General features: G+C 38.6%; 5 protein-coding genes and 1 long non-coding RNA gene across 16 annotated transcripts in view; 3 read left to right on the top strand and 3 right to left on the bottom strand.

Annotated features, from left to right (window-relative positions):
• Positions 1–7,343, bottom strand: part of LOC109863288 (TNF receptor-associated factor 4) — a 10,825-nt gene extending 3,482 nt beyond the window's left edge. Inside the window, exons 1-2 of one of the 3 annotated variants that reach the window (XM_020443528.1) lie at positions 6,332–7,341; positions 2,319–2,541 (exon numbers count right to left, since the gene is read on the bottom strand). In XM_020443528.1, coding sequence (XP_020299117.1) covers positions 2,319–2,492 — 174 coding nt within the window. In that variant the 5' untranslated portion in view covers positions 2,493–2,541; positions 6,332–7,341. Of the gene's footprint in view, positions 1–2,318; positions 2,542–6,331 lie in introns of all 3 variants that reach the window. The other 2 variants (XM_020443535.1, XM_020443538.1) reach the window with 2 other exon arrangements.
• On the top strand, positions 15–1,737 carry LOC109863312. The gene is made up of 3 exons (XR_002251319.1): positions 15–349; positions 455–646; positions 814–1,737. It is a non-coding gene; the product is annotated as an uncharacterized LOC109863312 (long non-coding RNA).
• A 1,319-nt stretch (positions 7,344–8,662) lies between the features above and the next one.
• On the bottom strand, positions 8,663–12,880 carry LOC109863546 (sphingomyelin phosphodiesterase 4). The gene is made up of 14 exons (XM_020443811.1): positions 12,472–12,880; positions 11,862–12,161; positions 11,667–11,769; positions 11,350–11,581; positions 11,015–11,237; positions 10,802–10,914; positions 10,545–10,703; positions 10,315–10,486; positions 10,062–10,244; positions 9,766–9,984; positions 9,588–9,680; positions 9,331–9,507; positions 9,009–9,238; positions 8,663–8,925 (listed from the first exon to the last, which is right to left on the bottom strand). Exons 1-14 carry the CDS (start codon positions 12,496–12,498, stop codon positions 8,817–8,819), a joined length of 2,340 nt encoding a protein of 779 aa, XP_020299400.1. The 5' UTR covers positions 12,499–12,880; the 3' UTR covers positions 8,663–8,816.
• Positions 12,881–12,956: 76 nt separating this feature from the next.
• LOC109863534 (adenosine receptor A2b) lies at positions 12,957–21,517 on the top strand. 9 transcript variants are annotated; one of them, XM_020443802.1, is made up of 8 exons: positions 12,957–13,475; positions 13,548–13,696; positions 14,737–15,521; positions 16,027–17,294; positions 18,322–19,042; positions 19,933–20,144; positions 20,233–20,769; positions 20,940–21,517. In XM_020443802.1, exons 5-8 carry the CDS (start codon positions 18,595–18,597, stop codon positions 21,366–21,368), a joined length of 1,626 nt encoding a protein of 541 aa, XP_020299391.1. In that variant the 5' UTR covers positions 12,957–13,475; positions 13,548–13,696; positions 14,737–15,521; positions 16,027–17,294; positions 18,322–18,594; the 3' UTR covers positions 21,369–21,517. The 9 variants fall into 9 exon arrangements, with proteins under 9 accessions (XP_020299391.1, XP_020299388.1, XP_020299393.1 ...); XM_020443799.1 differs by having other exon boundaries at positions 14,686–15,521; XM_020443804.1 differs by lacking the exon at positions 14,737–15,521.
• Positions 21,518–22,496: 979 nt separating this feature from the next.
• LOC109863571 (cyclin-C) lies at positions 22,497–24,540 on the top strand. The gene is made up of 6 exons (XM_020443849.1): positions 22,497–22,644; positions 22,767–22,870; positions 22,952–23,058; positions 23,155–23,361; positions 23,465–23,716; positions 23,811–24,540. The coding sequence occupies exons 2-6, from the start codon at positions 22,839–22,841 to the stop codon at positions 24,011–24,013; spliced, it is 801 nt and encodes a 266-aa protein (XP_020299438.1). The 5' UTR covers positions 22,497–22,644; positions 22,767–22,838; the 3' UTR covers positions 24,014–24,540.
• A 38-nt stretch (positions 24,541–24,578) lies between these two features.
• Positions 24,579–26,740, bottom strand: LOC109863570 (general transcription factor IIH subunit 4). The gene is made up of 7 exons (XM_020443848.1): positions 26,138–26,740; positions 25,924–26,048; positions 25,624–25,829; positions 25,354–25,527; positions 25,197–25,283; positions 24,886–25,101; positions 24,579–24,778 (listed from the first exon to the last, which is right to left on the bottom strand). The coding sequence occupies exons 1-7, from the start codon at positions 26,649–26,651 to the stop codon at positions 24,697–24,699; spliced, it is 1,404 nt and encodes a 467-aa protein (XP_020299437.1). The 5' UTR covers positions 26,652–26,740; the 3' UTR covers positions 24,579–24,696.
• Positions 26,741–26,810: the final 70 nt, after the last annotated feature.

The following is a 26,810-nucleotide window of genomic DNA, read 5'->3' as shown; positions in this document are numbered from 1 at the left end:
AAAAAAAAAAAAAAAAAGATATACTCACACAATACAAAGTTTTCAGCAGAAGAGATCGGACTTGAATACCGAAAGATCGCTTGGCTCGAGGACGGTAGAGAAACAAAGAACGGTTAGTCATTTTATCGGAGAACATCCGCAGAAAATAAATGAGAGAAATATTGTTGAAAATAAACATTTATAGCCGTGCACTGGAATTTGAACGTTGTGTCTTTGCAGTCCTTCGACCATAGGAGGTCGAACGTGATGCGACAATTATAAAAGGAAGGGAAAGAAGATAAATACTAGAGCTGCTTCGTGCATGTGTGTCGCGTGTGTTAAGGCTCTTAGTAAAAGATTGCGTACACGTGTATGTAGATAATAAAAAACTGAATATACGAATACAAAGAAAATGTGAATCAAATTTGAAATCAAATTTCATCAATTTTGTATTAAAATTTATTTCAATTAACAGCGCAACTGTCTAAAAATATAAAAAAGTCTTCGATGTATCAACGATAATTTCTTAACGAATTCGACTGTTACGAACTCTCGAACAGAATGGCCGTCTCATTCGAACGACTATACGAATTTGGTGAATGGTCGATAATTAACATACGACGCGACATGCGTTAATGTGTCTCCGTCCATCCTCTCGAGAATACAGGTATGAATATCTTATTGAGGCAATAAAAGATCGCTTTAGCAATTTTTTTGAAGAAACGCTCTTGACATTTGTGTCACACACACAATTCTTTTTAGCGCGTTATGTAATCAACGATTAATAATTGCATTTTTTAATTACTATTTCAGTAATATATATTTTTCTTACAGAACAAAACAACACATATGTGAAACATGTTTTTTTTTCTTACTTTAATGTTTCTCTGAAGAAGTTCCAGCAATTAGATATAAACCGGAGATCAAGAAAACTACAATTATTGTGTTAAGCACGTTCAAGCGGTAGGATATTTTACGTCACGAAAGGTATAGCGATTGTGTTTACGCTGCACAGCCAGCAGCCCCCGTATGGGAGACGCGAAACACGAGCACACCCAGGTTTCCCCGCGACCACGCCGCGGAACGTAACATCCTCTTTCACGAACGACATAGAAAAGTTCATCGCGGTGGAATGCGCTACAAGGAACAATGAGCGAATAAAGAACGTGGTCCCGTGGTTTCCGGCCTTTGGGGAATGTCGTCGTCGTGGGAAGAATAACGAGGGTTTTTAATATAACGCTATAATTGCCGCGTGTACTTACACTTCCAACAGCCCGCGTGTGTAAATTTAGCACCCCGACATTTAAAATTCCATAGTTCTAATCGGGAGTTCCCCCGGTTTGTTTTGAAGAAAAGACCAAGAGAATTGCCTTGAAAGAAGTGCATGACAATTGAAGATGTTGCGAGCAATTTTCTGTCATGAAAGTGACAATTTTTGAAATTCCGAGATTGTGAGAGAAATTTTCATTATATTTTCGAGATTAAAAGTTTTCTAACAATTTGTTAGTTAAAAGAGATCTATGGCTATTTGAAGGTGTTGCGAACAATTTTCAGAGTCTCGGAGGAGGACAATTTTTGCTTGGAGAGCTTCGAGTTTTGATTGGAGGTTCCGCTTCATTTTGAGAAGAGATCAAGTTCTCTCTGTAGTTTGTAAAAGGTTTACATCAGCAAAATCACACGAACACCACATCGGTCAGGCAAGAAAGAACCTCCGTAACGAGAGGGGAGGTCGAGCAACTTCGGAAGCGGTCGAGGCCATCTGTTACGCTCGGTTCCCACGCTTCCGCCGCCGCTGCCGCCGCCGCCGTCGTCGCGCCTTACAGCCGGCATTTTATTCCGGTGAGACGGCACGACCGTTCACGCACAAAATTCCTCGAATCATACGGGCACGGGTGGAAACATCGAGTCTCGTGTCGCGCAACATCTGCCGACGCAGATATCGAGAACAAGATTGTCTCGGAGGAAAAAAAAAGCGCGTGATATTATTCTCGCGCACGCCACGCATCTTCGCGCTTACGGTTTTTGAGATCACTCAAATTCTCGCGACATTATTCCCGTCAAAAATGATGCATGTACCATACGGTGCATCGCGAAATAATCGCGAGAAAGGAAGCGCGATTGTGCATCACGAAATCAGGACACTGGCATGTAAGTAAACAGTTACGTGAGATTATTGATGCATCCCGAGCCATATGCAATGTGCACATTGATAAGTTAGCTGTCAGCTCGGATAAAAAAAAAAAAAAAAAAAAAAAACATTTTAACAGCGCGCTCAGAAAAAACAAACCAGATTAACAGAGTTGCAAAAATACGAGATTACAGATAGAAATGTGTCTAACCTCGTCGGTAATTATAGGCATTTTGTCCATGGTGTCATTGATTGGGCTGGGCGGTGACGTGGGACTAGCACTGGGGCTTACGTGAAAGCTCTTGGACTCCTTGCTCGGTCTCTGAGGTGACACCCTCGCCGGAAAGCTCAGGGTCTTGGTCCACTGCGACAAACCGCGCACCATCTTCGTAGTCGCAGGCACTAAATGTCACTCGCGCAACACCAGAGATAATCTGGTACCATTCACACGCAAGTACCGCAGATTAAGTAAGAAGAACTCGTCGTGTTTTTACACTCGAGATATTTCGCTCCAACGACATTAGAAAAAAAAAACAAATAAATAAACAAATACAAATAGAACACCGAAGTCCGTGAGAAACACGTGTACCTCACAAAGATGCGGATTATCTCTCTCTCTCTCTCTCTCTCCCAATTTGATCTCCAAATATACAGAGGCGCTCTCGGTATAACGCGCGCAAGACGGAGCTCACTGATGAACTGACATGCAAGCTGCGACTAGTTCTGCAGCTCTCCTCTGGACCGGAGCGTCACGGTGTCGATGGGGACGACGAGAACGTGGTAGTGGTGGCCAAGCCAACGTTGGAGGAGAAAGAGGAAGAGGCAACGAAGCAGGAGAAAGGGGGACGCGCAGCAGGTCGAAGGAGCCGTTTGCGAGCGATCGGGAGAGATTGGTGGCGATGAAGGATGGTGCGCGCACACGACGGTAATTTTCAGCTTTACTCAGTCGTTCGTAATTCCTTAAATGTTTTGCGAACAAAATATCGTGACGTCATGAACATTAATAGGTTCGATACACTAACTGCAGAATTTACGGTCTACTGTCGGATGAGAATTTCAAACTCAACTGTGGCTGGTTTGTTTTACTTTAAAATAAAATAAAAAACAGTCCAGTTAAGATTGGAATTAATTGAGCTGTTAATTTTTACAATAGCTTGATGAGAATTGTATATTATGTTTATCTTGGAGTGCATAAAATATCTTAAACGAAAAATTTAATTATATATTCCGTACCGATTTTGATTTGAAAAATTAATAAGAGAATAAAATAGATTTCTATTTGAAATTTGTCAACTAAGAATCAAATAAATAAAAATATTGGTACATATTATAAAAGATTTAATGAAAATTAACAAAAATCAAAATTATCTTCACTTTTTCAAAAATTGTAATAATTATATTGATGGAGTTTAAAAGGAAGTTACAAAAATTTATAAGCTCGGCCGGTTTTTTAAACACTCTTGCGGCGTCAGTTTTGGAAGTAGATAATTGAGAGGAGATAGCCGTGAAAAAAGGAGTGTTATCGTCGAACAAACAGAAAAGGGGAGACGATGAATGAACACACGCGTATGAGAACAGAATTACTTTTCTAAACGGCGAGCAAGTTAACACGGAGATTTTTTTAAATTTGTTTCACGACATTCGCGATAGCATTTTTAGCAACTGTTTGTGCGTAACTTTTTTTTTTTTCGAAGACGAAGATCGAAGGCAACAACGGGCGAAGAGGTGAAATACGGGGGCACGTGTTGCCAACTGCAAGTTTGTGGAGTAGGCGAGAGAGGAAGAGAAAGGGGGAATAACGATATCGGGACGGACCTATATGCCGCGCGGCGGGTATCGTGCATTCAACTGCGCGGACCGGATCTCTAGCCGCAGCTGCGGCCTTCTCCGACCTTCTCCCCACCGATTATCAATATGATGTGGCAGCGGTTTGCGGACTCTTCTGGCCCGCAAGAGTTGTATTTCACGTTGATTCCAAATCTCGAGAGAGTCTCGCGAGTCGCCATCGTGTTTAAAATTTAAATACGCGAGGTGAGAGATAAAAGTCGAGTTACACAACGACGGAGAATGTTACTTAATCGATCGCATGCTTGTTCGTACGTACTTTTACGTGCGAGCGCCACGTGCATCTGCTTGCAATTGCGCAAAGCTACAGGTGGGACTGTACGCGCCAAGAGAGAGAGAGAGCGGTCAATCCTCACGACCGAAGGATTTTTCTCTACGTAAGATTCGCGTTTTCGACAAATCGTATACGCGCCCAGATGGTTACGTTTCCGATGAGGGGCGGGAAGGACAAAGAAGGAACTCTTTTCGAGGCACTCCGATGCGATACGAAAAGCACCTGGCCTCCAAGACGACGAAGGAGGGTTCGAGAGCCGCATGCTCGAGTAACAAAATGTGTACGGGGAAGTGTGCAGCTGTCACAGCAGCTGCAAACCTCCTCTTTCGGCCCGCTGGCTGGCCGATAGACCTTTTTCCTCCGCGCCTTCTGTCTTCTCGCACTCGTCGGGTTTGCGCGCTCTGTCTAATTTGTACCTCGGCGTACTGTGATTTCTTCACAAATTGTTACCGCTTGTCATTAACACGCGGTAAATTCCTTCTCTTTCAACATAAAAGGAGGATAAGTATTTTTACGTGAGACACATCAAAAACTCTGACGGATACAGCGACAGATTGAAAACAATTTTGTCTCCTTTTTTGGCGAGCAAAAACTTTTCTCTAACAATTAACAGACTCAGAGAGCTGTGTTTCTTGTCCCATATTGGCATGCAGATCTGTACAGTTATTTGCGATTATTTACGCTCGTGGCGTAGAAAACTCGTGCAATGGAAGACTCGTGTCGCAAAACAGCCAGGTGAAAGGAGCTTCGCGGCGCTTCGCATAATAGATAAGTCGGTTGATTTTTCAGAGCGTCGGGGAGATTTGATGTTCATATCCACATATCCGTCTTTGAATTGTTTTTGAAATCGCAACATTTATTTGAGAAAAATTTTTTTAACGCGTTTGGTTATTTCGAGCGTTTTTCAAGAAAAAGTATTGAGTTGAAAAGCAAATCCCATATCCAAATGAGTTTTTTTTTATGATATTTGATGCTTTTTTTCTATCGGTAATTTCGAGATAAAATTTTTTTCCTATCAGTAATCTTGAGTCCTTCCATTATTTTGTCTCTCGATAATTATTTCTTTCTTCCTGTTTTTTCTTTTGCGTTCAACATTTTTTTCACTTCTAATTTTCAATTCTCAGATCCAGGCAATTGTGTTAAACTAGGAAATTGGAGCGTCATAGAAATAATCCGAAAGATGCTGCAGCTGTCAGCCAGCTTTCAGAACGCGCTCGGACAGCGGCAGCTGTTCGCATTGCTACCCAATTCGATCGGCAGGATGTTCTCTCCTTCCGTTCCTACACGTAGCGCACGTGTGTGTGCATCGAAATCAAGATATTTTAAAATACAAATGTTTATCGACGATTCCGCTCGTTCTTTAAAGCGCGCAAAGCGCACAACGAGCCAACGATTTACGCAAACGAAAAATGTTTTCTAAATGTTGTCTATTTCAATTACCGAATAAAAACTCACAATAATCGGAATTTTGCATGTTGATATCTTTTTTTAAAAACACTCTGTGATGATATTATCTTCTTCGTTCTTTCTCTGTGAGCGTTTGTTTGAAGTAGATATGTAGAAAAAAAATGTTCTCTCTGTGTAGGTACGTAAAGCGGGACATCATTTCCATCTGAGCGCGATACGAATGCTTCGGCCGACACGTTCAGATAAGGGAAAGTTAAGACCTCACACTAAATCGACGAAATGCTTGCGAAAACTCCCGACGTGCTTACTCTTTTTCAGACGTCACGTTTGTGGATTCACGCGTGCAATCTTAGTAAATGTCAACTTTATCAAGTAAACTAAAATAAATATTATATAAACAAATATGCATTTAAAGATAATTTGTTACACAAGTATACGATACGGAATAACGCTCTGGTGAAAAAAGTTCTTTGTATATGGACAAGTTTTATATCTGTGGTGATATATGATCAAATACAATCAAATACGCATGAGATGACATGTGATTATAAATAATTGTAAACTAGTTTATAAAATTTGTCCACACGTGAAGGATTTTGTTCCCGAGATCTATCGACTGAAAGTGCTAATTGTATAATATTTTCACGCGTGAAAACGCAAAATTTTTTTGAATAAGCGATTTAATTGCAAAAACTTACCTTTTTAGATATTCCGTTGACATTGTGAGACGTTGTGTGTTCGACTCACTTGGCCTCCCGCGTTTGAGAACCAAATGCAAGAGACGATCAATAAGAATTTTATCGCACTTCTTGATAATACTCCGTCGTGTCAACACGGAGATATTCACAAATTGTCGACAATATTATCGGTGGAGTCCACCCGGTTCGTCAAATTCAATATCTGGAACCCGATTCAAAATACTTCCCCGATCGCGTTTCGCTTCACGCGTTCTTCGCGTTTACTTTCATTCCGGTTAGTAGGTACATACGTCTCGAGAATTCGCTTCTACTTTGAATCCATTTCGTTTGTCAACTTCTGCTCACATTAACAAACGACACTTGCGCCGAACATTCTCCTGGAACTTGAAGTGTATCGGGGAAAGAGCATTTGAAACCCGTAACGCAATACCTCGTCCCTTCCAGCACGTTTTGGACGGCGGGAAGTTCAACACCTTCGCGGAGTTGTGATTCGCGGAGACAATTTTTTTTTTTTTTTTTTAGCAAAGTGCGCCTCTTCTTACGAAATATTCGCGCGCGTTGCAAATATCTTAGCGAGTATCCAGCAGCGGTGTGAACGGAGAAGCGACATCGTATAAAGTAACTTCTCCCGCCAACAAGTTCGTCGAACCTCTAGTCTACATGTGTGCTACACATATGTACTACATACGGCATATAGGAGTTGGCATCGCGCGACATCGAGAACGACGATGGGTTTTGCTTATCAAAAAGACGAGAGAAAGACTCTTTACGAGACTAAGTGACTTCACGACCGTAGTCAACGACAGCGTAACATTGACTGTGCAACGCGGCGAGCAACAAGTCGTCGCATTTACCGGATGGGACGCGTATGTATAGTATAGACGGCGAGAGAGAGAGAAAGATCACGGCCTCTGTGCGCTATGCACGTGTGACTACGTGCTAGGCGAAACTAAAGCCCTTCGGGATATATTACGCTTTTAACAGCAGCGGGGGCATATATACATATGCAGCCCGCATATATACGCCTGCTAGCTAGGTATTACGAAAGGCAGGTGGTGTGGCGATAGACAGGTGAATGTGTGTTGGCGGAACACAGGAAGTGCCAGAGACAGAGAGGAGATATAAAAGAACTCTTGGTGGGGACACAAACGCCACACCGAGGGAAAAGAGGCGAGAAATTCTCTCGCCCGAGTGCTCAGGAACAAAAATCGCACGAGGAAGCCGAGCGCGTGGCGCGAAACGCGCGCGTGGTAGTTAAATTCCGAGAGATTATCTGAAAAATACGCCGGAAGTTGATGCGCAAGGAATGTTCTCTTTTGCAAGACTTATTTCTCTTTGTGCAAGAAATATCATTCTCTCTTGATTAAATAAAATTACAATTTAGCGGAGAAAAGCGACGAGGAAACGTCATGAAATTTGAAAAGAAGTTTGCATTTTCTGGAGCAATATGTGTATAATTATCAAATTCTGATCGTATACATATATATAGATTGTATATATATATATATATATATATTTCGCCTTGAATTTTATCCTGTTTGTGAGAGTTCAACACGTTAAGCAACAACATGACGTTATGACGCTCACAATTCGCCACGTACCTATATATGAATGTACGAGAATAGTTCGCGCGTGTCTTTTTTGCTTCTCTCTTTTCTCTCCTTCGTGTTGCTCCTTCCTGCCTGTGTGTAACATCGGATGCGAGAGTGACAAACATGAACAGTCGTCTTTCTACCGAAGGATCAACGACGGTAGCGCACAATGCGCAACATCCCTCGACAAAGCAACTTAACTCTTGTCTTCTTCTTCTCTTTTTTCTTTCAAGTTTTTTGTTTGTAAGATCAGGTCGCAAGTGACGCGCAGCTGTGTGGTCCATGTGGATTCGATACTCAAACGAACACTTTTAAATAAATGCGGTTCTTCGAACATTTTTTAAAAATTATTAATTGTTTTACTTTTAGTTTAACTGCGCGTTTTTTACTATCGTTGAGAGTCTTATCTATTTTTTGACATAAAAAAACAATAGAAAAATAGATCTGCTGCATCGAAACGCGCGTTGAGAGAAAATTTGATATTTTAAAAAGACTTGGGAAGGGAGGACTGATGTATCAAGAACTTTAAATAAGATTAAGATGCAAATAAAATTAAGATCAAGATAATTTCTATTATCTTAAAAAACATCTTTTTATTTTACGTGTCATTATAAATAGACAATTATGTTATCAAAGATATATAATTTGTATTTAATGTTTTTTTATGATATCAAAACTAATTAAGTAAATACATAGCGTATAAATAATTATATATATATATATATATATATACACACACACACACGCAATATATATACATATATCTTGATATTTTATAAATATACTTATTTAACATTATTTTGTGTCTGTGCGTGTTTTTATTAAGGAATGTATATACCAACACGTTATTTCAGCAGATATTATCAAGTAAAGGGAAACATGATTGCGCTCGATCATGAAGTACGTGTGCTGGATGGGAAACAGTGTTGCAGACCTGCACGTATAACCACATACATAATCCACACCCAAAATATAAATCCCAGAAACGTAAAAGGACTGTAACTGCAAAAAGAAAATCATGATCGTGTTGAACAATGAGTGATGATTTCACTTCGCAAATTACGGACATTGCGAAAATTACGTACTTTATAAGCCATGCAATAAACACGCCGAGTGACACGCTCGCAAGGAAGGAATAATTGGCCAAAGGCCGTAAACTCAATCGAGGCGGCACTCGTTCCTCGTAGCCACTGGTGAATCCAGTTAACGTTCGTTTTGGCAACTTAACAATTGTGGTAGGAGGTGCGACTACTTGTCGACAAATGCTACCGAAAAAGCTCCTTCTGTTGTACATCGAAGTTATTTCGTGTTGATACTGCAACAGTAATAAGTAAAAATAATCTTGAATCGAGGAATAACACAGTTACGTATTACCACAGTGAATTATATGCGTGATTGATAATATACCTTGCGATTGATGTAACAGCAAAACTTGTAAAAGTTTCGAACTAAAAATGCGCATTCGTTCGTTCGCACCGGTTGCAACTCCGGATCTCCCATGTATTCGATATACCGGCACGTTTGTCTACCCTCTTGCAGTGGTACAAAAGTACCTGGTTTATTCGAATCAAAACTAGATTCCGTCTGAAACAATTAACAAAGCTAACATGCAAACAGACAAGACAAAACTTACTGTTTCCAAATAAAATAGCAATAAAACCGACCAATGATTGATGACAGAATGAAGTTTTCAAAATGCTATCGTGATATTCTTGATCCGCCACTATAGCAACCTGTGGAATGTCTTCAAGTGTGATCTGTAAGATGTCATGATTGTAAACACATGTATATACAAACGAGCAGATAGTTAACACAGATAATAAATATTGAAAGTTTAATCACTTGAAATATATCAATAAGCTGTTGTTGAGCAGTAGCCAAGAGAACGGGGACGCGTCGTCTCTCTTCTATGCTGATGTCGTCCGAGGAATAATCCTCGCACGAAAAAAACTCCCACAAAGACGGGAAAAAACGTTTCCCTTTTCTCTTGTTTTCAAGAGCCTCCACTAAACTGGTCGCTGTCAAGTGTGCCTGTTTGATTATACTCAAAAAGCACACAACCTAAAAAGCCATATGAAAAAGTTAGTTTTCTAATAGATGTAAAAATTTGATTCGCTCAGAACGAATAGGATATACACCTGAGAGATGATGGACGACGAAAACATTGGTGTATATTGATACGTGGGACCTTCGAGTTCGTGAAACTGTTGTCGAACGACCGTTGTCCATTGATTGGCAGTTAGCCGACCTCTTAAACCTACGTCGTCTACACAACTTTCTACTTCGCGTATCATTTGTCCCAAATGTGGTTGTGCGAATACCTGCAGAAATGCGGTATGTAAAGAACATATATTTAAACGCGAATAAAAATATACAAGAAAATTCGTGTACTTTTGTAACTCTGTACAACATCAATGCATTCTTAGGCGCTACTAGATCGGTTCTTATAAAACGCGGAAGCAGTTGTTGAAATATAGCTGCGTATGCCAACAGGTTGTTAGCAACGAAAGGAGTCCATCTGCTGGGATCATGAATTTTGCCTCTTTCCTCTTCCTCCGTTTTTCTAAAAATACGAAAATATCAATCCATTCATTGATAGTACATATTGTATGTATACGTACCCTTCTTTAGTGTACGTTATTCCCGGCACATATCTCCACGGTTGAATGAAGCTCAGCCAGGCTTCCAATATTAACCTGAACGAACTGTCTAATGGCCAATGATATATCGCTTTTCGTAAAAACGTGTATATTTTTCCTTGAACCGAAGGAAGAATTATTCTGCGTGACAAATACAAGAAAATATTAGAACTTGAAAACAAAAAATTACTGCGACGCAGTAAAAAAAGTGAAATATTATATTCAAATTATATCCGTGCCTTTTTAACTCGTCCATTGCGCTCTTGTCACCCGTAGCGGTATTTGTAAATTCGTGCAGTGTTTTTATGAACGCTCTCACAAGACGTATATGTTCCCCGGAATGTATGCTATGCTAAAATTCAAAATTACGACCGCTATCGTTTTCGCAAAAATATTTGTTCTTTTTCAAGTATCAATTAAAATTTCTTGATAATATACACAAAAAAACTTACTCGTAGAGGTACAGAAGTGAGGTAAGATGTGTTCATTTGGGAAATTATTTGCTGATCCTCTGTATATTCCAACCAAAAATCAAGAAAAACTTGCACTACCGTCTCGCTTCTCCACACTTGCGGTAAACACTGTTGCTGCGGTATATTCGATCCAGGACTTGGTGATCTCGGCGACAATATGGACGTTCTTAAGAGTCTTGGAGTTTGCATCTTGTGACAATCTCTGAATTCAAGATGTATATGGAATGTAACATGCGTAGAAATTAAAAAATGAATATAAACAGCTTACGATAGATATAAAAAAAAGTGTTTGAATGTTTCAAGCGTCTTTGTACCTTCTGAATTCTGGCGATTGAGTCAATTTTCTTGGCGGAGTCTTTTTTACATACGGCCCAATTACCGGTAAAACAGTGGAACTATCTCTGGGAAGAAAATGATACAAATAACAATGCGCTAATTGAACATAAACCGTCTCCCAGTTCATCCATACATTCTCTTGCTGTTGAAGTTGCAGCCAGGGATTGGTCAGATGGTATGCAAAGTGGAAAATGTAGTACTCAAAAGGATATGTGAGCATTTGTTAAGGAATAGTAACTAATATATATTTATTTTATTAATATTATAACTATTTATAGTGTTTACTAAAGGATACTCATAGATAAAGCTGAGGGTACACGTGCTCCTGGATCCTGTTTAATTTTATCAAGATAAAATGGCGATATCACTCCTTCTTCCAACATGGAACGTATTTTTGACTGGAAGAAGCAGTGAGATATTTATTTAGCTGTAATAAATAAATATCGTGAAACAAGATATGCACGCAATATGTGAGTAGATTGAGACATACTGGAAGATATGACACTGGAAAATTATATTTCAGATAACAGTCTGGAAGCAACTTGTAGCACAAGGAGAACATTGATCCCTGTGGGCCAAGGAAGTTACAAAGAGCCTCATATTCTTGCGGATTCTTTTTATATGTAATGGTATGTAAGCCCCATCCAATATTGTCTACTATTCCGAATAAAGAATCTATCAGTACAGGAAAGACATGCTGCAGTTCGGTTGTGCTAGCGTCGTCTATAATGGTAGCTAGATGTCTACATCGTTCTATCACTGATTGATTCAAGCACTTCAGCGTTTCAATCTAAAAATGAGAATTATAACAAAATCAAATGAGACATCTGTCTTCTGTAATATACAGAAATATAAAACTGAGCACAATAATAAAAGGAGTTTTTAACAGACATAACCTTAAATAATCTCAAACTTCTACGTTGTAAAAAAATACTACGTAAGAGACTGACAATCAGTGCGCATAAAAAATTTATATTATTATTAAATTTGGAAATTATTAAAAAATAGTTGACTTATTTAATAATTAAATATTTAACGTCACTGTTTTACGTTCTTTGTAAAGTGTAAATAAATTGAGTCATATACAAAAAAAAACATACCGTAGCAAGATCGTTGGAAGAAGCCATCGTTTAAATAATAATAAAAAATAATAATCCTATTGACTTGGTCACTATTTGCACACAGTAACACACTGTTTACATATACGCACTTTAAGCGATTTTAACGATCGTTTGGTACGCACGCGTGTCAAAAGCCGGTATTCACATATATAGTCAAATTTTTTACTTAAAATTATCTTTTAAGTTTATAAGTTATTATTCCAGATGCTCTGCAGCCAATGAAACGGCTCGTACGACATCTATTTTTTTACGTTCCCACGAGTGCTCCGATGTCCATGTTTTGTGCGCGCACAAACTCCGTTCACACGGAATCAAAACCGGATGAATAAAAATGCCATCTGTTGGTTCTGTTTCGCGCTATACGCGCGCGCTTTGCCGCGCTCGTCGATTCGATATTTCGAGAATATCGTAATTTCGCGCGCTTCGATATATTCGTTTTCGCGGGCAGTCATGGCGGACGCGCGACCACACGCGGTCGTTTGACTGGGTAAGATCAGATTTTTGTTTCTTATAAAATTACAATTACATCTTGTGATATCGGTAACTGTAGCGAGAGAATATTCCACACAACAACAATCCGTACACATCTCACTGAATGATTCATTAGACGTCACATTGTCGTCCACTAGACGTTCGTTAGACGTCTCTCTGTGTAGGATAATACCGATTCTATATAGGAGCAGTAATATATTCGGCAGATAGAGCTAATATTACAATTGCGTAATATTTTAGCTATTGTCCAAGGAATATATTACTGTGATTCTACTGTGGAATCAGTAATACACATTCAGTGGACAGTTGCTAACATAATAAAAGTTGTGTACCTTTATGTGAAACGGGTCCTAGAGCAATCAACCAACTTCGGGTAGAAGTCGATCAACTTAGGAATTGATCAATTCTCAATCAACTGATTTTCCGACCGATTATTCATTTTATCGGATAACATCTTTACTCGAAAAAAATGATGGAGAACTGCATCATAGGTAAGTAATATCATTTGAGATTTACAAATATATATTCTCACACGTGCGGGTATTAATTACCTAATTTTTCAGGATAATTGGATTATTGGTTTCCGAATTTTTCAAACATGCGGAAGATTCCCGCCACGAGAGAAGGTTTTTCTTTTTTTCATAAACAGCAAAAATTCATTACTTTCTATCACTGTCCTTGTAACGTGTGTACGGCTTGCAACAAATGCGAGGTAAGTGAAGCACGATACGCTGCGCACATATATTGTGCGGACGAGCGAGCTTTTAATTGGATCTTTTTAGATGTTACACCGTGGTTTGTGCGCGCCTTTATCGCCGCTCTCGTGTGCGAATCTTCTCTCTCTCTAGATGTGTCCCAGGTAGAGGAGAAACCTAGCGTTCTTTATTATCACTGCGATAAACACGATTCGCGTTACATCCCATACTTTGTCTTTGTTAAGTTTTTATTTGCTGAAACATTTTCACGAGTTACGCATAGCGAGTGTAAAGTCGGTTTTTATTAGTCCAGCCTTAGTTTCGAATCAACAAACGGTAATTTACGGAGCGTAATTATGTTCGTTAACTGAACACCATTGACTAAATATACATCGTCAACTATATATATATGTGTGCGTTAATTTCCGAACACGGTAATGATAATTAAAACAAGTAGAATTATATAAAACTCCGAAGAAGCACACACGTATCATGAAATTGTGTGCGACGTTAAGTAAATAGCCGAATACTTTATTATACTGTCATCCCCACCCCTTTGCCGATGATGTCATCAGACAAAAATTATCAATCACAAACCTCGTTATATTCCATTTAAAGTGCTTGGGAACTTTCGAAGTTGCTCGATTTGATTCATTAGGTCAATTAGTTTCATGTTCTCATTAATTCTAAAAAAAAAAATCAAGTGAAGTATTGAAAAATATTGTATAAAAATCTTTACACACTTTGAAACTATGAAATCAAAATTATTAAAGTATACAGTCGAAGTAAAGAACGACGAAGGATAATATTTGTTAAGACAAATGTGATTACTTGAATTTTGTCAAAAATCTCAATATTTATTTGATCTTTTTTTTTTCATCACCAAATAACATGAATCCGGCCAGTGGATCTCGCAATCGAAAGCACGGCACTGAACTTAAGTCCACCTTCCGGCCGCGACACATTAGTCGTATTAAACCATTAGATACCGGGTGATATGTTTCAGGATATGTTTACATGGTTGCTGTAACACGAACACGACCCATTTTCGATTTAGATCGACTCTGTGCTCTCGCATCGAGGAAGAACCTCGAGCTTCGCCATGGTCCGATGGCGTGCGCGCGACATCGGAGAGAGAAGTCATTTAACTGCGCACCGCAATTAGAGATCCTTTATGCAATGTCAAGCGCTCCGTTATATGCCAGTTACGGACAATGAGTACGTACGAATTATCGCGAATGGTCTCGTTCAACGTTCGTTAAAGATGCGAGAGCCAGGACGGGATAACTCGAGTCAAATGGATTTCCGTTGCTTTCTCAAACACGTGCTAATATGACGGCGCGTAATTTTTTGCAATATATTATTAAAATTTACTGGCAATTAATGATAAAAAAAAAAGCACGCAATGTTGATACGCGATCGGTTTTACAAATGTTCTCTCACACATAAAGTTGCATAAAGTTCTGATAATAAATCGGATCTAAATAATCCGTGCAAAAATTGCATTCGCAACATCGCTTCTTTCGTTTTGCCGCTTCTTCGCATCCTTCTCTCTCTCTCTACATTTATCAATATACAACACATACATCAATATCTAATCAGGATGTGTATATCAGTATCCAAACAAAATGTGTACAGATTATCTCGAATTGTTTAGACCTGACGCAACTTTATGTGAGAAAATATATGAAGTTCAAAAAACCAAAAAAATGAAAAAAATATTTAAAAACAAAAGAGTAATTTATTCGTTGTTTGCTAGAACGATCGATTTTTTGATGTCTGAGATGAACGCTTATGTTTTTCCCAACAATGATGCTATTTACACGCTCTCGGCACGGCAGAGTGAGTGACATTTTATGTTGGTTTATCTCTGGCATCAAGACTCGCTTTTTGTTATGTAAAAAATAATTCGCGTTTGAGAGTTTGTTTGTGACATTGAGACAAAATTATTTGTGGTCAAGATATCCGAATAAAAGAGGAAAAACTGTACGTGTTAACAACAGCGTTGGCTCTCTCTCTCCATTGATTGCCCTTGTGTTTTTAACTAATTGCAAAATCTAATTAAATATCGATTGTTTTTCATTTATGATTAAAAAGGGAGGAGCAAACTGTTGATATATTCACACACACATACACGTAGACGTAGTGAAATCTGCGTTTATGTGAGTACCACATCGCGAAATTAAACGTGCACTCACTACATCTACGCAAAAACTGTACGTATATGTGCGTATATAATATATATATATATATATATATTTATATATGTACTTATGTAGCGCATCCAGCCGCGTAGTTGAGCGCGGTGAACGTAAAATGAATCTTCTAACTTAACGTTTTTTGACAGCGGAGGCGGAAGGAACACGAGCAAGATCGCCCAGTGATTCCACCACCACCACCGATCTTCACGTCGTCGTGGTGTTCCCTAATGTCGCACAAGGAGCACCTCAGTTACACGCCACGGGGTTGAGAAGACGGACGGCGGTGCTTCCCCGCTCCAGAGCTTGATGCGCGCGGATAAAAAGAACTTTCAACCCCCCCGTTTGTGTGTGGATGTGTGTGTGTGTGTGTATGTTCGCGCGTTCGAAGTTAATTAATACGAAAATAAATATTTGTTCCGCGCGCCGCAACCGCGTCGCGGCGTCAAGTGATATTATAGTGTATTATCGTTACGACAACCTGTGCTCAACTCTTTCCCCCGCTCTCTCGATGACGCTTAACCAACATTGGCACGTGCCGTCGTAACAAGAGACTTCGATAATTATTTATTCAATCGCTCGCCATATCGAGATTAACACGCAAAGTTTCCATCAACAATTTTTAAGTTTTGCGTCGCGACCCGGTATACGTATTATTATTATTATTATTATTATTATTATTACCGGCGCTTCTTCGCTGATCGCTATATAGTTCTTCAATTTATTTCGTTCGCACGATCCATTACGGAAATTAAAAAAAAAAAAAAGAGAAAAATCGGTAACTCGGGAGCAGCGCGTGCAACGTGTTAAACGCGATCATGCGGAACACGTTCGTTCGCAAGACAAAGCCAACTTCTTTCTTCGTTTTACTTCGCGGTCGTACGCAACAACGCATCCGCAACTTCGCGTGACACGCAACAGCCGTATTAGATGATATCGCACGGAAATCCATCTTACGCGGTCGCGTATACATAGCTGCTCTAACTTCTTCGTAAGTAATGGACAGGAAACACGGAGTGTGTTAACGTACGCCACGCAATGAGCGATCGATCGCACGCTCGTTTGTTCTTTCGAACGTGCAACAGACGATACGCGATAAAATATCTATAGTTTGGAAAAAGATTGTCATTAATTAAAAAAAAAATTGACATATTCTAATATCGGAAATGTAAAAAAAATTATGTAAATCGATGGATTTTTCGCTTGAAAAAACAAGGAAAATACGAAGTGTGTGATGTCTAACTACTAGTGATGCACAAACGGAGACGTTGATGTAAGTTACACTGAAACGCATTAGTGTTTATAGAGGCAATTGGATAATCGCACAATGACACAGCAGTTTTAATACCAGATTGTTTCACTGATTAGATTCACGTTGAAAAAAAAAAACAAAAAACAAAAGAAGACACCGAACCAGGTGCGTAGAATAAATACGAGAGTTTTTTAAAACGCTAAAATTAGGCACGTCTAATGCATTGAAACGCATCTACGTTTCAGGAGCGCATTTTATTTTCTTTGTATCTTCTTGAGCTAAAATTCTTCATTCTTTTCACGTTTGGCACACGAAATAACGCTGTGTAATTTAAATTTGACAAACGTCTCGAACAACAGTCTGCCGTGAGTCTCCTTCGTTGAACTATTTATTATCAATTTTTTTACACGCAAAAATCACAAACTATGTTGTTCCCGTGACAATTTACGCGCGACCCATTTTTGCCATTTGCTTCTCCTCATTCATTGCCCGGCAACGGATCTATGTAGTTGTCCGCGATCCAGCGTCCAGGAGTTTATTATCCACCCTTGACAAATGTCATTTATACCACCTTTTAGTCACCTTTTTTTTAAACTGATGATGAAACGAGATTCGAGCGAATAAACTAATTTTACGTCTCACGACGAGAGCTACGAATAAAAATAAAACGAACGAAGTTAAAATATAAAAATAGAAATATATGTAGGGCAATAATTTAGAATTATAGATATTTGGATTTTTTTCTCTCTCTGTGTCTCTCATGTAGAGACGTGGCGGAAACTCGATTATTAATGTGCGCTTGTGTATCTTTAAATCGTATTTGAAGCGACGAAATTGTTATTTCTACAACTCTCGTGTTTGTGAAAAAATTAACGACTATCGCTGATGTACGGAAAATATTAGGCTTAGAAAGTTACAAGCGTTCTGTGATTTGAAATTCATTGAAATAATAATTTTATCTGCGTTATTATTTTATCAGTTTAAAAGGTGAGAAGAATAACTCCAAATAATAATAAATTAAAAACACGTTTGGTATATTTGAATTTGAGAGGTAAATAATACATATATCACCGAAACTGTATATAAAATATATATAAAACTGTGTTTAAAAAACAAATTGTTATAATATATATATAACTCTTTAATAATTGCGTATTTGAGGTTTCTTAAAATATATTTTATTTTTTTTCAGGACATCTCTTCAACATCTTATTGTTTACAGTTTTACGAATGTTGACAAAGTCTACTTTTGTAGAGACACACGTCGGAACATCAATATGATGAAGTAGTCACATCTGTCGGTCCCGAAAGTGGCGCAATGTCTCCCGACGATTGTCCCGGTCGATTTCATTAGAAACGATATACAATGTCTTAATATCAGAAAGTAACGAAGATAATGCATCGTATCATCCGCCTGCGTGCTCGGCGACGCTAATAAGAAGTTCCGCCGACCCCTTTTATTGCGATGGGATTTATGTCGAACACGACAATCGATTCGTCGCTCGCGTATTCGGATTATACCAGTCCGACAAACGCGTCGTCCGCGGTCAGCGCGGAGCTGAATCTGCCGTACACCGTGTGCGAGGTCCTGGTGGCAATATGCGCCGTCTTCGGCAACGGTCTGGTGATCATCGTGTTCAGCAAAGAGCGCAAGCTGCGGAGACGCACCAATTATTACATCGTCTCGCTGGCGGCGGCCGATCTGCTGGTCGGATTGTTCGCGATCCCGTTCGCGATCCTCGCGAGCATCGGTCTGCCGACGAATCTCCACGCCTGCCTCTTCACCGTCTCGGTCCTCGTGGTTCTCTGCACCATCAGCATCTTCTGCCTGGTCGCGGTGTCCGTCGATCGTTACTGGGCGATACTGTATCCTATGGGATATTCGCGTACCATGCGCACCAAAACTGCCATAGGTGAGGAAACACCATGCAATCTCATAACGTCGTCGTTAATTCGATATGTAATATCAGGTATCAGACATGATCTCATGTCTCGTAGGATTAACGAGGACAAGCGATTCACGTTCATTGATCCAAGTCCGCAGCTTCTCGCGACAGAACTTAATGAGAAAACAGAAACAAGTTAGAATTCGTTAGCATGACAAATAAAATGGGATTTTACACGTAACATACAAATTTTCTTACATTTTTGTTCTAAAACTAATCAACGTGTATATTTTATTTTTTAATTTTTATATTTCGTTTGTTGAATCCGGCAATTTGTTTTTCTTCTGTTTTAACAATAAAGAGCTATACCGTTTACACAATAAATAAATAAATTGCACTAGTAAAACTCTGACATTCACACCTGGAATAAATTATCCTGCTGGAAATGTCTTTTTTTTTTAACGAGATATTCTTTACGTTTTTAAAAGAGAGATAAATACGATAAATGTAAAATTTCTTAGACGCAAACATATATTTTCTAATGTTCCGGGAGCACTCAGAAACGTCGTGTTCCGCACTTGATAACGCGTTCCCGGTGGAGTTTCACAAATGACGAGTGAATCGATAAAGAAGCCGAGTATTCTCGTCCATCATATGTGAAATAAAATTACTCAAGTTATGAGAGTGTTGAGAGAGAGAGAGAGAGGAGAGCCGCGCTGTGTTAATAGCGATGAGTGGGCCGCGCGATGGGTAACGAACGGAGACTAATTACTCGTTGAATCATTTCTGCATGTTTGTGTGTGTACGTAGTCGCGACGGCGCGACATCAATTGATATCGATGACAAGCCGTCGAGTTTTTTGAACAAACGAAACCGAAATTAGGAGAAAAGAATAAACGATTATTGATGATTTTCAGGTATAATATGCGTTTGTTGGGTCGCGGGCACCTTGGTGGGTTTCTTGCCGCTCTTCGGTTGGAACGTCGGCGAAACGAGCGATCACCGATGTATCTTCACGAAAGTGATGGACTACGACTACCTCGTGTTCCTCTACTTTGCCACTATTATCTTCCCCGCGCTTCTAATCGCGGCGTTCTACGCCCACATCTATCGGGTGATCGTAAAGCAGGTTAGTCGTGAGAGAACTCGCGGTTTTTCAGCATCTATCACCCGGCGGTAAGTTATTCAAAAGAGTGTAACAGATACGACGACTCTAGCTACAGCAAATCGTCACGATGGATCCTACCAGCGGCCGTGCCGATAATATCGGGGGTGGTCGTGGTGGCGTTCGCCGTCTCGGCGGTCTGCGTTTACGTGGCAATCATCATCAGACGTCGGGGACGATGCTGCGTGTTCTCGGGGCGGCGCGCAAACGAGAGGTCAAGGCCACGCAGAATCTCTCGCGTATTGTCCTCTTCTTCATCATCTGCTGGTTCCCGTTGTACACCATCAACTGCGTGATGGCTTTCTGCCCGAACTGCGAGGTGAACGACTTCTTCATGAAGTTCTGCATCATTCTCTCGCACATCAACTCGGTCGGCAATCCGTTGCTCTACGCTTATCACCTCAAGGATTTCCGCGCTGCGCTGAAGAACTTCGCGATACGACTGTTCTTCCCCAAAAGTGACGTCAAATCCAGCGTCATTAGCGTGATTCAAGACCGAGGATCCCTTGTCGGGTCGCAGAGACAGCTTCAGAGGCAACTCAGCGGTTATCCCCAATCGAGGAGTCAAAGGTCGAGCCTGTTACGCCAGGTACGACGAATTCTTTCATTGGTATAAATAAATATAATGGAAGAAAGAGAAGATATAAATTCCCCACAGTTTTTACAGTAATTAAAGTGTTAAATATATGAATTAAAGAAATAAATAACTTTATATTGTTTTTGTCCGCGCTATTGTTTTTCGTGGGCATCACGTTACAGGTAATCGATGACACGAGAAAAACGGGTAGATCGTATTCCGAAAGACGTGCCTCATCGATACGGGAGAAAGAAACTCAGCTAACCGCTACGAACATTGATGCTACCACGCTGACTGTAACTACATCTCTAATTATTAGCAGTTCCACACGGACGGCGGTGGGACGACTGAGCGAGGAGTTAGGCAGCGATAGCGATATCGACGATATCGTCAATCAAAATGAGAATATGACCGACTGCAGAATCTCCTCGTCGATGGAATTGCAAACACACAAATCATTGGCACCACTTCTATACGCGGAGGGAAACCACGTCGAGGAAACACCGCCCGCGTCGATCTTCGTGATCGAGGCCGATGTGGTAAATTACGATGATCATCTTCGCTTGTCTTCGGAAGAGTCCCGAGATAAGATCGACGTGGCGGATAGCTAAAGTGACTATCGGAATTTATGTATGCACACGAATAGAAAAAAAAATACTAGAAGATAAATGATAAATCTCTTCTCGAAAACAGACTATAGAAACAAATTAGGATGTTTATATGTTTTTTATTTTATCTTTTATTTTTACCAACTTGTTTTCTTAAATTAAAAAAACAAACATATCAATTTTAAATATAAGTTTAATGAATTTTATAATCACAACTCCTATTCCATTTTCCTTTATCTTTATTTTATTTATTTCAGCGTCGACTTTTCACTTTCAAGAAGAGAATATTTTATGTCGTTTTTAAAAATTAATAAATTTTATATTTTTTTCTATTAATTTTTAAACCATTTTAAAAATGTAACCAACTAGAATCGAAGTTAAGTTGTTAGAGATATAAATATCAAGTTGAGGCAAATATCAAAAAAAGGCGCGCAATTGAATGTCGAAAGTATAATATATATATAAAATAGCAGAAATATATAATTTGCGTGAATATAACAAAAAATAAACTTTTATTGTGTTTGTGAAATAAATTATATATAACATATATCAAGTTATAGACATATATAACTTAAAACCATATTATAAATTATAATAAACGTAAGTATGCTGTATATATTAATAAATATAGATATCTTATATAAGATATATATTAATAAGCTACTAAACTATGTCTCATCATGTGTCATGCCAGTTAATACAAATTAAAAAACGTTTTTCGTCTAATAAGATAATTAGCAAGCTCTAATATGTATAAACGTTGCAGTAATTTATAATTCCTTTATAGATTTAAATATTCCTTTTTTTTTCAATCTTTAAGATCAGGTTTGAAAAAAAGGTCAATTATTTCATTTGAGAAAGCAACACATTTTTGTTGAACTTTTTCATATTATTGTTTTTACAAGACGAGTTTTTACATCAGCTAATACATGTACAAGTATCACTTGAGATAACACGATATTGAATTTTATTGACTGCGCTATAACTGTCCCGCTGTAATCTCCAAGTCTCGTCAATGCAATATTATTACTATATCCCATGTCGGATGTAATATTATTTACATGGAGATTAAAAAATAATTAAAAATAATTTAAGCACTATCACAAACCGTCTGTCGAGACCTTTAAATTTATGTAAACCAGGCTTTATATCACTCGTGCGCCCCTCAATGGAGAATCGCATTGTGACATTGGTTAGAGTTAGAGGTTAAAACTAGAGACAAAACTTTCCGGATTTCGGACAATCATTTTGATTTAATTTTGAGTTATTTCATATACAGGTATGTATGTTATACGATAGATTTAGTTTATCAGTGTATTGATTTTCGTAGAAATCTTAGAATAGATTTTTTGGATAAAATGTGAGAATAAAAGAGAGTATTTTATTACCCTATACGCACAGAAACTCTCCAGCACTGACAGTCAGCAATTCCGCAATACAACTTCTATATTGTAAATATATTATTTATAAAAAATGGCCGGTAACTTTTGGCAAAGCTCACATCAGTAAGTTAATGTTTTGCGAATTATCATTCATAAGCGAGATGTATTTCATGAAGTTTCACCTAAATGTCTCATTTTTAACAGCCAACAATGGTTACTGGACAAGCAAGATTTGGTTAGAGAACGTCAGCATGATTTGTCAATATTAACGGAGGAAGAATACCAGAAAATATTTATTTTCTTTGCCAACAGTAAGTTAACTGATGTCTGTTTCCAACAGAATTTTATGTGTAAAACATATGTGCAAAATTAATTACATACACGTGCAATTTCATTGTATTCCCCAGTGATTCAAGTGTTAGGTGAACAATTGAAACTGAGACAGCAAGTAATAGCTACTGCCACGGTATATTTCAAAAGATTTTATGCTCGCAATAGCTTAAAGTGTATAGATCCTTTGTTGTTAGCTCCAACTTCGGTTTTTCTTGCATCAAAGGTAGAGGAATTTGGAGTAATATCTAATACCAGATTAATAACAACAATGGGAACTGTAGGTAAGTAAAATATCTTTGCATTTATATTTTTGTTGTATATTTTTTACCGATCGACACACGCAGCTATTTTATGACTCATTGAATTAATGTTGTTCTCTTTTAGTAAAAAACAAATTCAACTACGCCTATACGCAAGAATTTCAGTATCGTACAAATCATATTTTGGAATGCGAATTTTATCTTTTGGAGCATTTGGATTGCTGTTTAATAGTGTATCAACCTTACCGTCCCTTGTTAACGTTAATTCAGGATGTGGGGCCAGACGAACAGTTACTTACTCTTGCCTGGCGTATCATTAACGATAGTCTGAGAACAGATGTGTGTCTGTTGTATCCACCTTATCAAATAGCTATCGGTAAAGTTCCGCGTATTTATTACTTTACGTCGATCTCGCACGCAAATAAACACTTCAAGACACTCAATTTGATTAAATTTGGTTTTCTTTGCAGGTTGCATGCAAATAGCCTGTGTGATATTACAGAGAGATCTGAAATCGTGGTTTGCCGAGTTGAACGCGGACATGGAAAAAATACAGGAAATAGCTCGGTATATAATAAATTTGTACGAATTGTGGAAAAAGTACGACGAGAAGAACGAGATTCAGGGTTTACTAGCTAAAATGCCAAAGCCGAAAGCGGCGCCGCAGCGTTGACACGAAGCACTCCCTTCGCCAAACGTTTGGGATTCGTGTTGAAGTGTTGAAAATACTTCAGACTAAAACACTGGTTTTTTCCATAGCTGTATTAATGCCAGAAAGTTGACAACGAATAATATAATTCTGCATTTATATTTGTCTAAATAAGACTGTATATTCGTATGTAAAAAATATGTTCCAAAACATGCGAACAATATCGCTTTATTTAATGTGTTTGTGTTGCATGCATGGTACCATTGCACAAGTGGCAATTATTACGTCTAGAAATTGTTATATTGAATGAATTACAAAGGAACGGTTATACATCACGCTTGAAATCCAACAGGTTTTTTATTGCATTAAATTAAATCGTCGAATTCCGAAGTAATTTCTTACTGTACACAATTTTATTATTGAAAAATAAAACAACAGAGCAATTAAAAAAAAAAACATTAAGTTCTTAATATAAACTTACTTCTCACTATAAATCTAATATAAATGTTTATCACAAGCATCGATTACAAAAATAAAACAAATTTTGTTTCTTAATACCTATTTCAGAGATGTTTTATTTTTCAACTTTTTCCTTTCTCTTAGGCACTTGATATTTTAATTATAATCGCGGGGAATATCAAAAATTAAGAAATATAACAAAGAGTAGAAAGATATAATCTAATTTGATTAGATTCCACAGTCGATTATTAACTCGCGCCTTTTGAGTATCGTTTCCAGAACTTCTTCACGTCATCGTGACCCGCTTTGGTGACTACCATAGTTCTTTTCCTACAGTAAAGTGAGAAATATTTTATTATTGATCTTACATTACACAATTTTTTTTATTATTGAGTAACACGTCAAAATTTTTTTACAGTCAGATTAGAACCCGTCACCTTTCACTTTGCCAGATTAATACTCCAGTTGAGAGCGCATGGTCTCTGAGAACTTCGAAGTCGGTTTGTGATAGAAACTGACTGTACAAAACTCCCTCACTGAATATAAACCTATTTCTTTCGTTCTCCCAAAGCTTGATTTGATCCACTACAGTAGGCGGTAATATCGGCAGTCCTGTTTCTATCATTTTACCGTGCGCGTGTTGCTGCAAATAACTGTTGACAAACAAGAACACAAACGAAGAAGATGTATTACAATATTATTTGAGACGTGTTATAAAAAATATCATCGATAAAAGTCATCGTCATACCCTACTATTTGAGACGCAGTTATTCCACTCTTCAGTGCTTGCCTTACGGAATCTCTTGTTAATATTGACACAACTAAATCCGGAAACCTGCGTCCAAATTCGAATATAAGAATTATATGATTGTTTGAAATGCGCAAAATCTTCATTACGTTCTTACCTGTACAACATTTCACAGAAAAGTCCAAGTAAGGCTACTTGTAAATTGGAATTTGTGTACGCGTACACTCGATAATTCGTTTCCACAACTATGTAACCTTCTTTGTCCGTATCTCTAGTTAAAGTCTTGTTCTTGCCAGTTGCGATATTTAACGCTAGTCGAGTGGGATAAAACCTTAGAACAACGTAAAAATTCATTCAATAAAAATATTACATTTGCAGAGATCTTGCATTATTTCAAAACAAAAATATTATCTTGATGTCAATGTACCTGCCTGCCTTGCGCTTTCTTTGATATACCAGTCCAAATTCTCTCAAGTGCTGCAAGAACGTCAAGAGTCCCTCCGACATGCCTTCGGTACTGTAATCTTTACCGAGGGTAGAAAAATTCAATTGAAACAAGAAGGTGAGACACTCGGCTAAGTCAAGACCACGTGCTTCAATTGTGTCAAGGTACTGCAGGATAAAATACCACACCTAAAAGAACACATTTGCAGGTATATATATTACATGTTCTATATATAGTTCAAAGTAAAAAAAAAGTTTAAAAAATGTATTTGACGAACTTTACTTGCGAAGCTGTATCTAACAGCAAAAACTGAAAACCAGCTTGTGTGATAACTGGACTTCCATCGGCTTCATCTCTCTTCATTAAACCAGCATGCAAAAGAATTCGCACAGCATCCGCAGAAATACCTATTGTAAAGTATTTATTGTAAAGTGTAACTATTTTTTTGCAATTCATCAAAAATTATGTGTTTTCGAAGAAAAACTTAAAATCTCACCCTCTTGCTGCTGGGAACCAACCATATAGTGCAACACACATTCCCATCTCTCTAGCGCGTAAGAATCCAGGAAAGCTACGTCTCGCGGCTTGCTGTCGGTTTCCAGCTGATTCGACATGGTCCACGGTTTCCCGCCTCCCAACAGCACGATCTTCAGATTCTTTTTGAACGTGTTGTTCAGTATCCATCCCGGTAATCCTCCGGGTATGGACGCTTCCTTCCACACGTAAAGTTCGTTCAAGACCTGCACCACCTTCTGATGCTCCTCGAAGTAAAGTTTCGAACACCATGACGCTATCACCGCTTGTGGCACCGGTTGTTCAACGAACAACAATCTCATCACATAGTGCTTGGCGATTTCCGGCAACTCGCGAAACACGGCCAGACATATCGGCGGCTTGTGATACAATTTGTTTAGAGTGTCGTGGGAACGCGATTTCAAATACTCGTGCAGGTTCTTGCATTGCAGGCTGTTAGGCCGCAATAAGTTTTTGCCGCTAATTACACCGGACATATTATATCTTCAAATAAAATATCACCGCGCTGCTCCAACAGCGTACAAACAGAAAAACGACTGAGAATGACCGCATCTCAGCTGTTATCATTTTTTTTTGTCCGTGCGCAAGCGTAAATGTTCACGGCGGTGCACATTGACAACTACGTAGTCATGTTC

This window comes from Pseudomyrmex gracilis, unplaced genomic scaffold, assembly GCF_002006095.1.
Source record: "Pseudomyrmex gracilis isolate BER0280 unplaced genomic scaffold, ASM200609v1 scaffold_11, whole genome shotgun sequence".
NCBI lineage: Eukaryota > Metazoa > Arthropoda > Insecta > Hymenoptera > Formicidae > Pseudomyrmex > Pseudomyrmex gracilis.
The sequence above is the reverse complement of the archived record's forward strand: the minus strand, read 5'-3'. Positions and strand labels throughout refer to the sequence as shown.

Excerpts from the sequence above, each read along its gene's own strand:
- LOC109863546 (XM_020443811.1), bottom strand. The coding sequence starts at position 12,498 with ATGGCTTCTTCCAACGATCTTGCTACG. Across the intron at positions 11,238-11,349 it reads CAATCGCCAGAATTCAGAAG|AGATTGTCACAAGATGCAAA; the intron begins GTACAAAGACGC and ends TCTTGAATTCAG. Across the intron at positions 9,508-9,587 it reads CATTCTGTCATCAATCATTG|ACGGAATCTAGTTTTGATTC; the intron begins GTCGGTTTTATT and ends TAATTGTTTCAG.
- LOC109863534 (XM_020443804.1), top strand. The coding sequence starts at position 18,595 with ATGGGATTTATGTCGAACACGACAATCGATTCGTCGCTCGCGTATTCG. Across the intron at positions 19,043-19,932 it reads GCGCACCAAAACTGCCATAG|GTATAATATGCGTTTGTTGG; the intron begins GTGAGGAAACAC and ends GATGATTTTCAG. Across the intron at positions 20,145-20,232 it reads ATCGGGTGATCGTAAAGCAG|CTACAGCAAATCGTCACGAT; the intron begins GTTAGTCGTGAG and ends CGACGACTCTAG.
- LOC109863571 (XM_020443849.1), top strand. The coding sequence starts at position 22,839 with ATGGCCGGTAACTTTTGGCAAAGCTCACATCA. Across the intron at positions 22,871-22,951 it reads TTTTGGCAAAGCTCACATCA|CCAACAATGGTTACTGGACA; the intron begins GTAAGTTAATGT and ends CATTTTTAACAG. Across the intron at positions 23,362-23,464 it reads AACAACAATGGGAACTGTAG|TAAAAAACAAATTCAACTAC; the intron begins GTAAGTAAAATA and ends GTTCTCTTTTAG.
- LOC109863570 (XM_020443848.1), bottom strand. The coding sequence starts at position 26,651 with ATGTCCGGTGTAATTAGCGGCAAAAACTTATTGCGGCCTAACAGCCTG. Across the intron at positions 25,830-25,923 it reads TGTTAGATACAGCTTCGCAA|GTGTGGTATTTTATCCTGCA; the intron begins GTAAAGTTCGTC and ends GTGTTCTTTTAG. Across the intron at positions 25,102-25,196 it reads ACTGCGTCTCAAATAGTAGG|TTATTTGCAGCAACACGCGC; the intron begins GTATGACGATGA and ends GTTTGTCAACAG.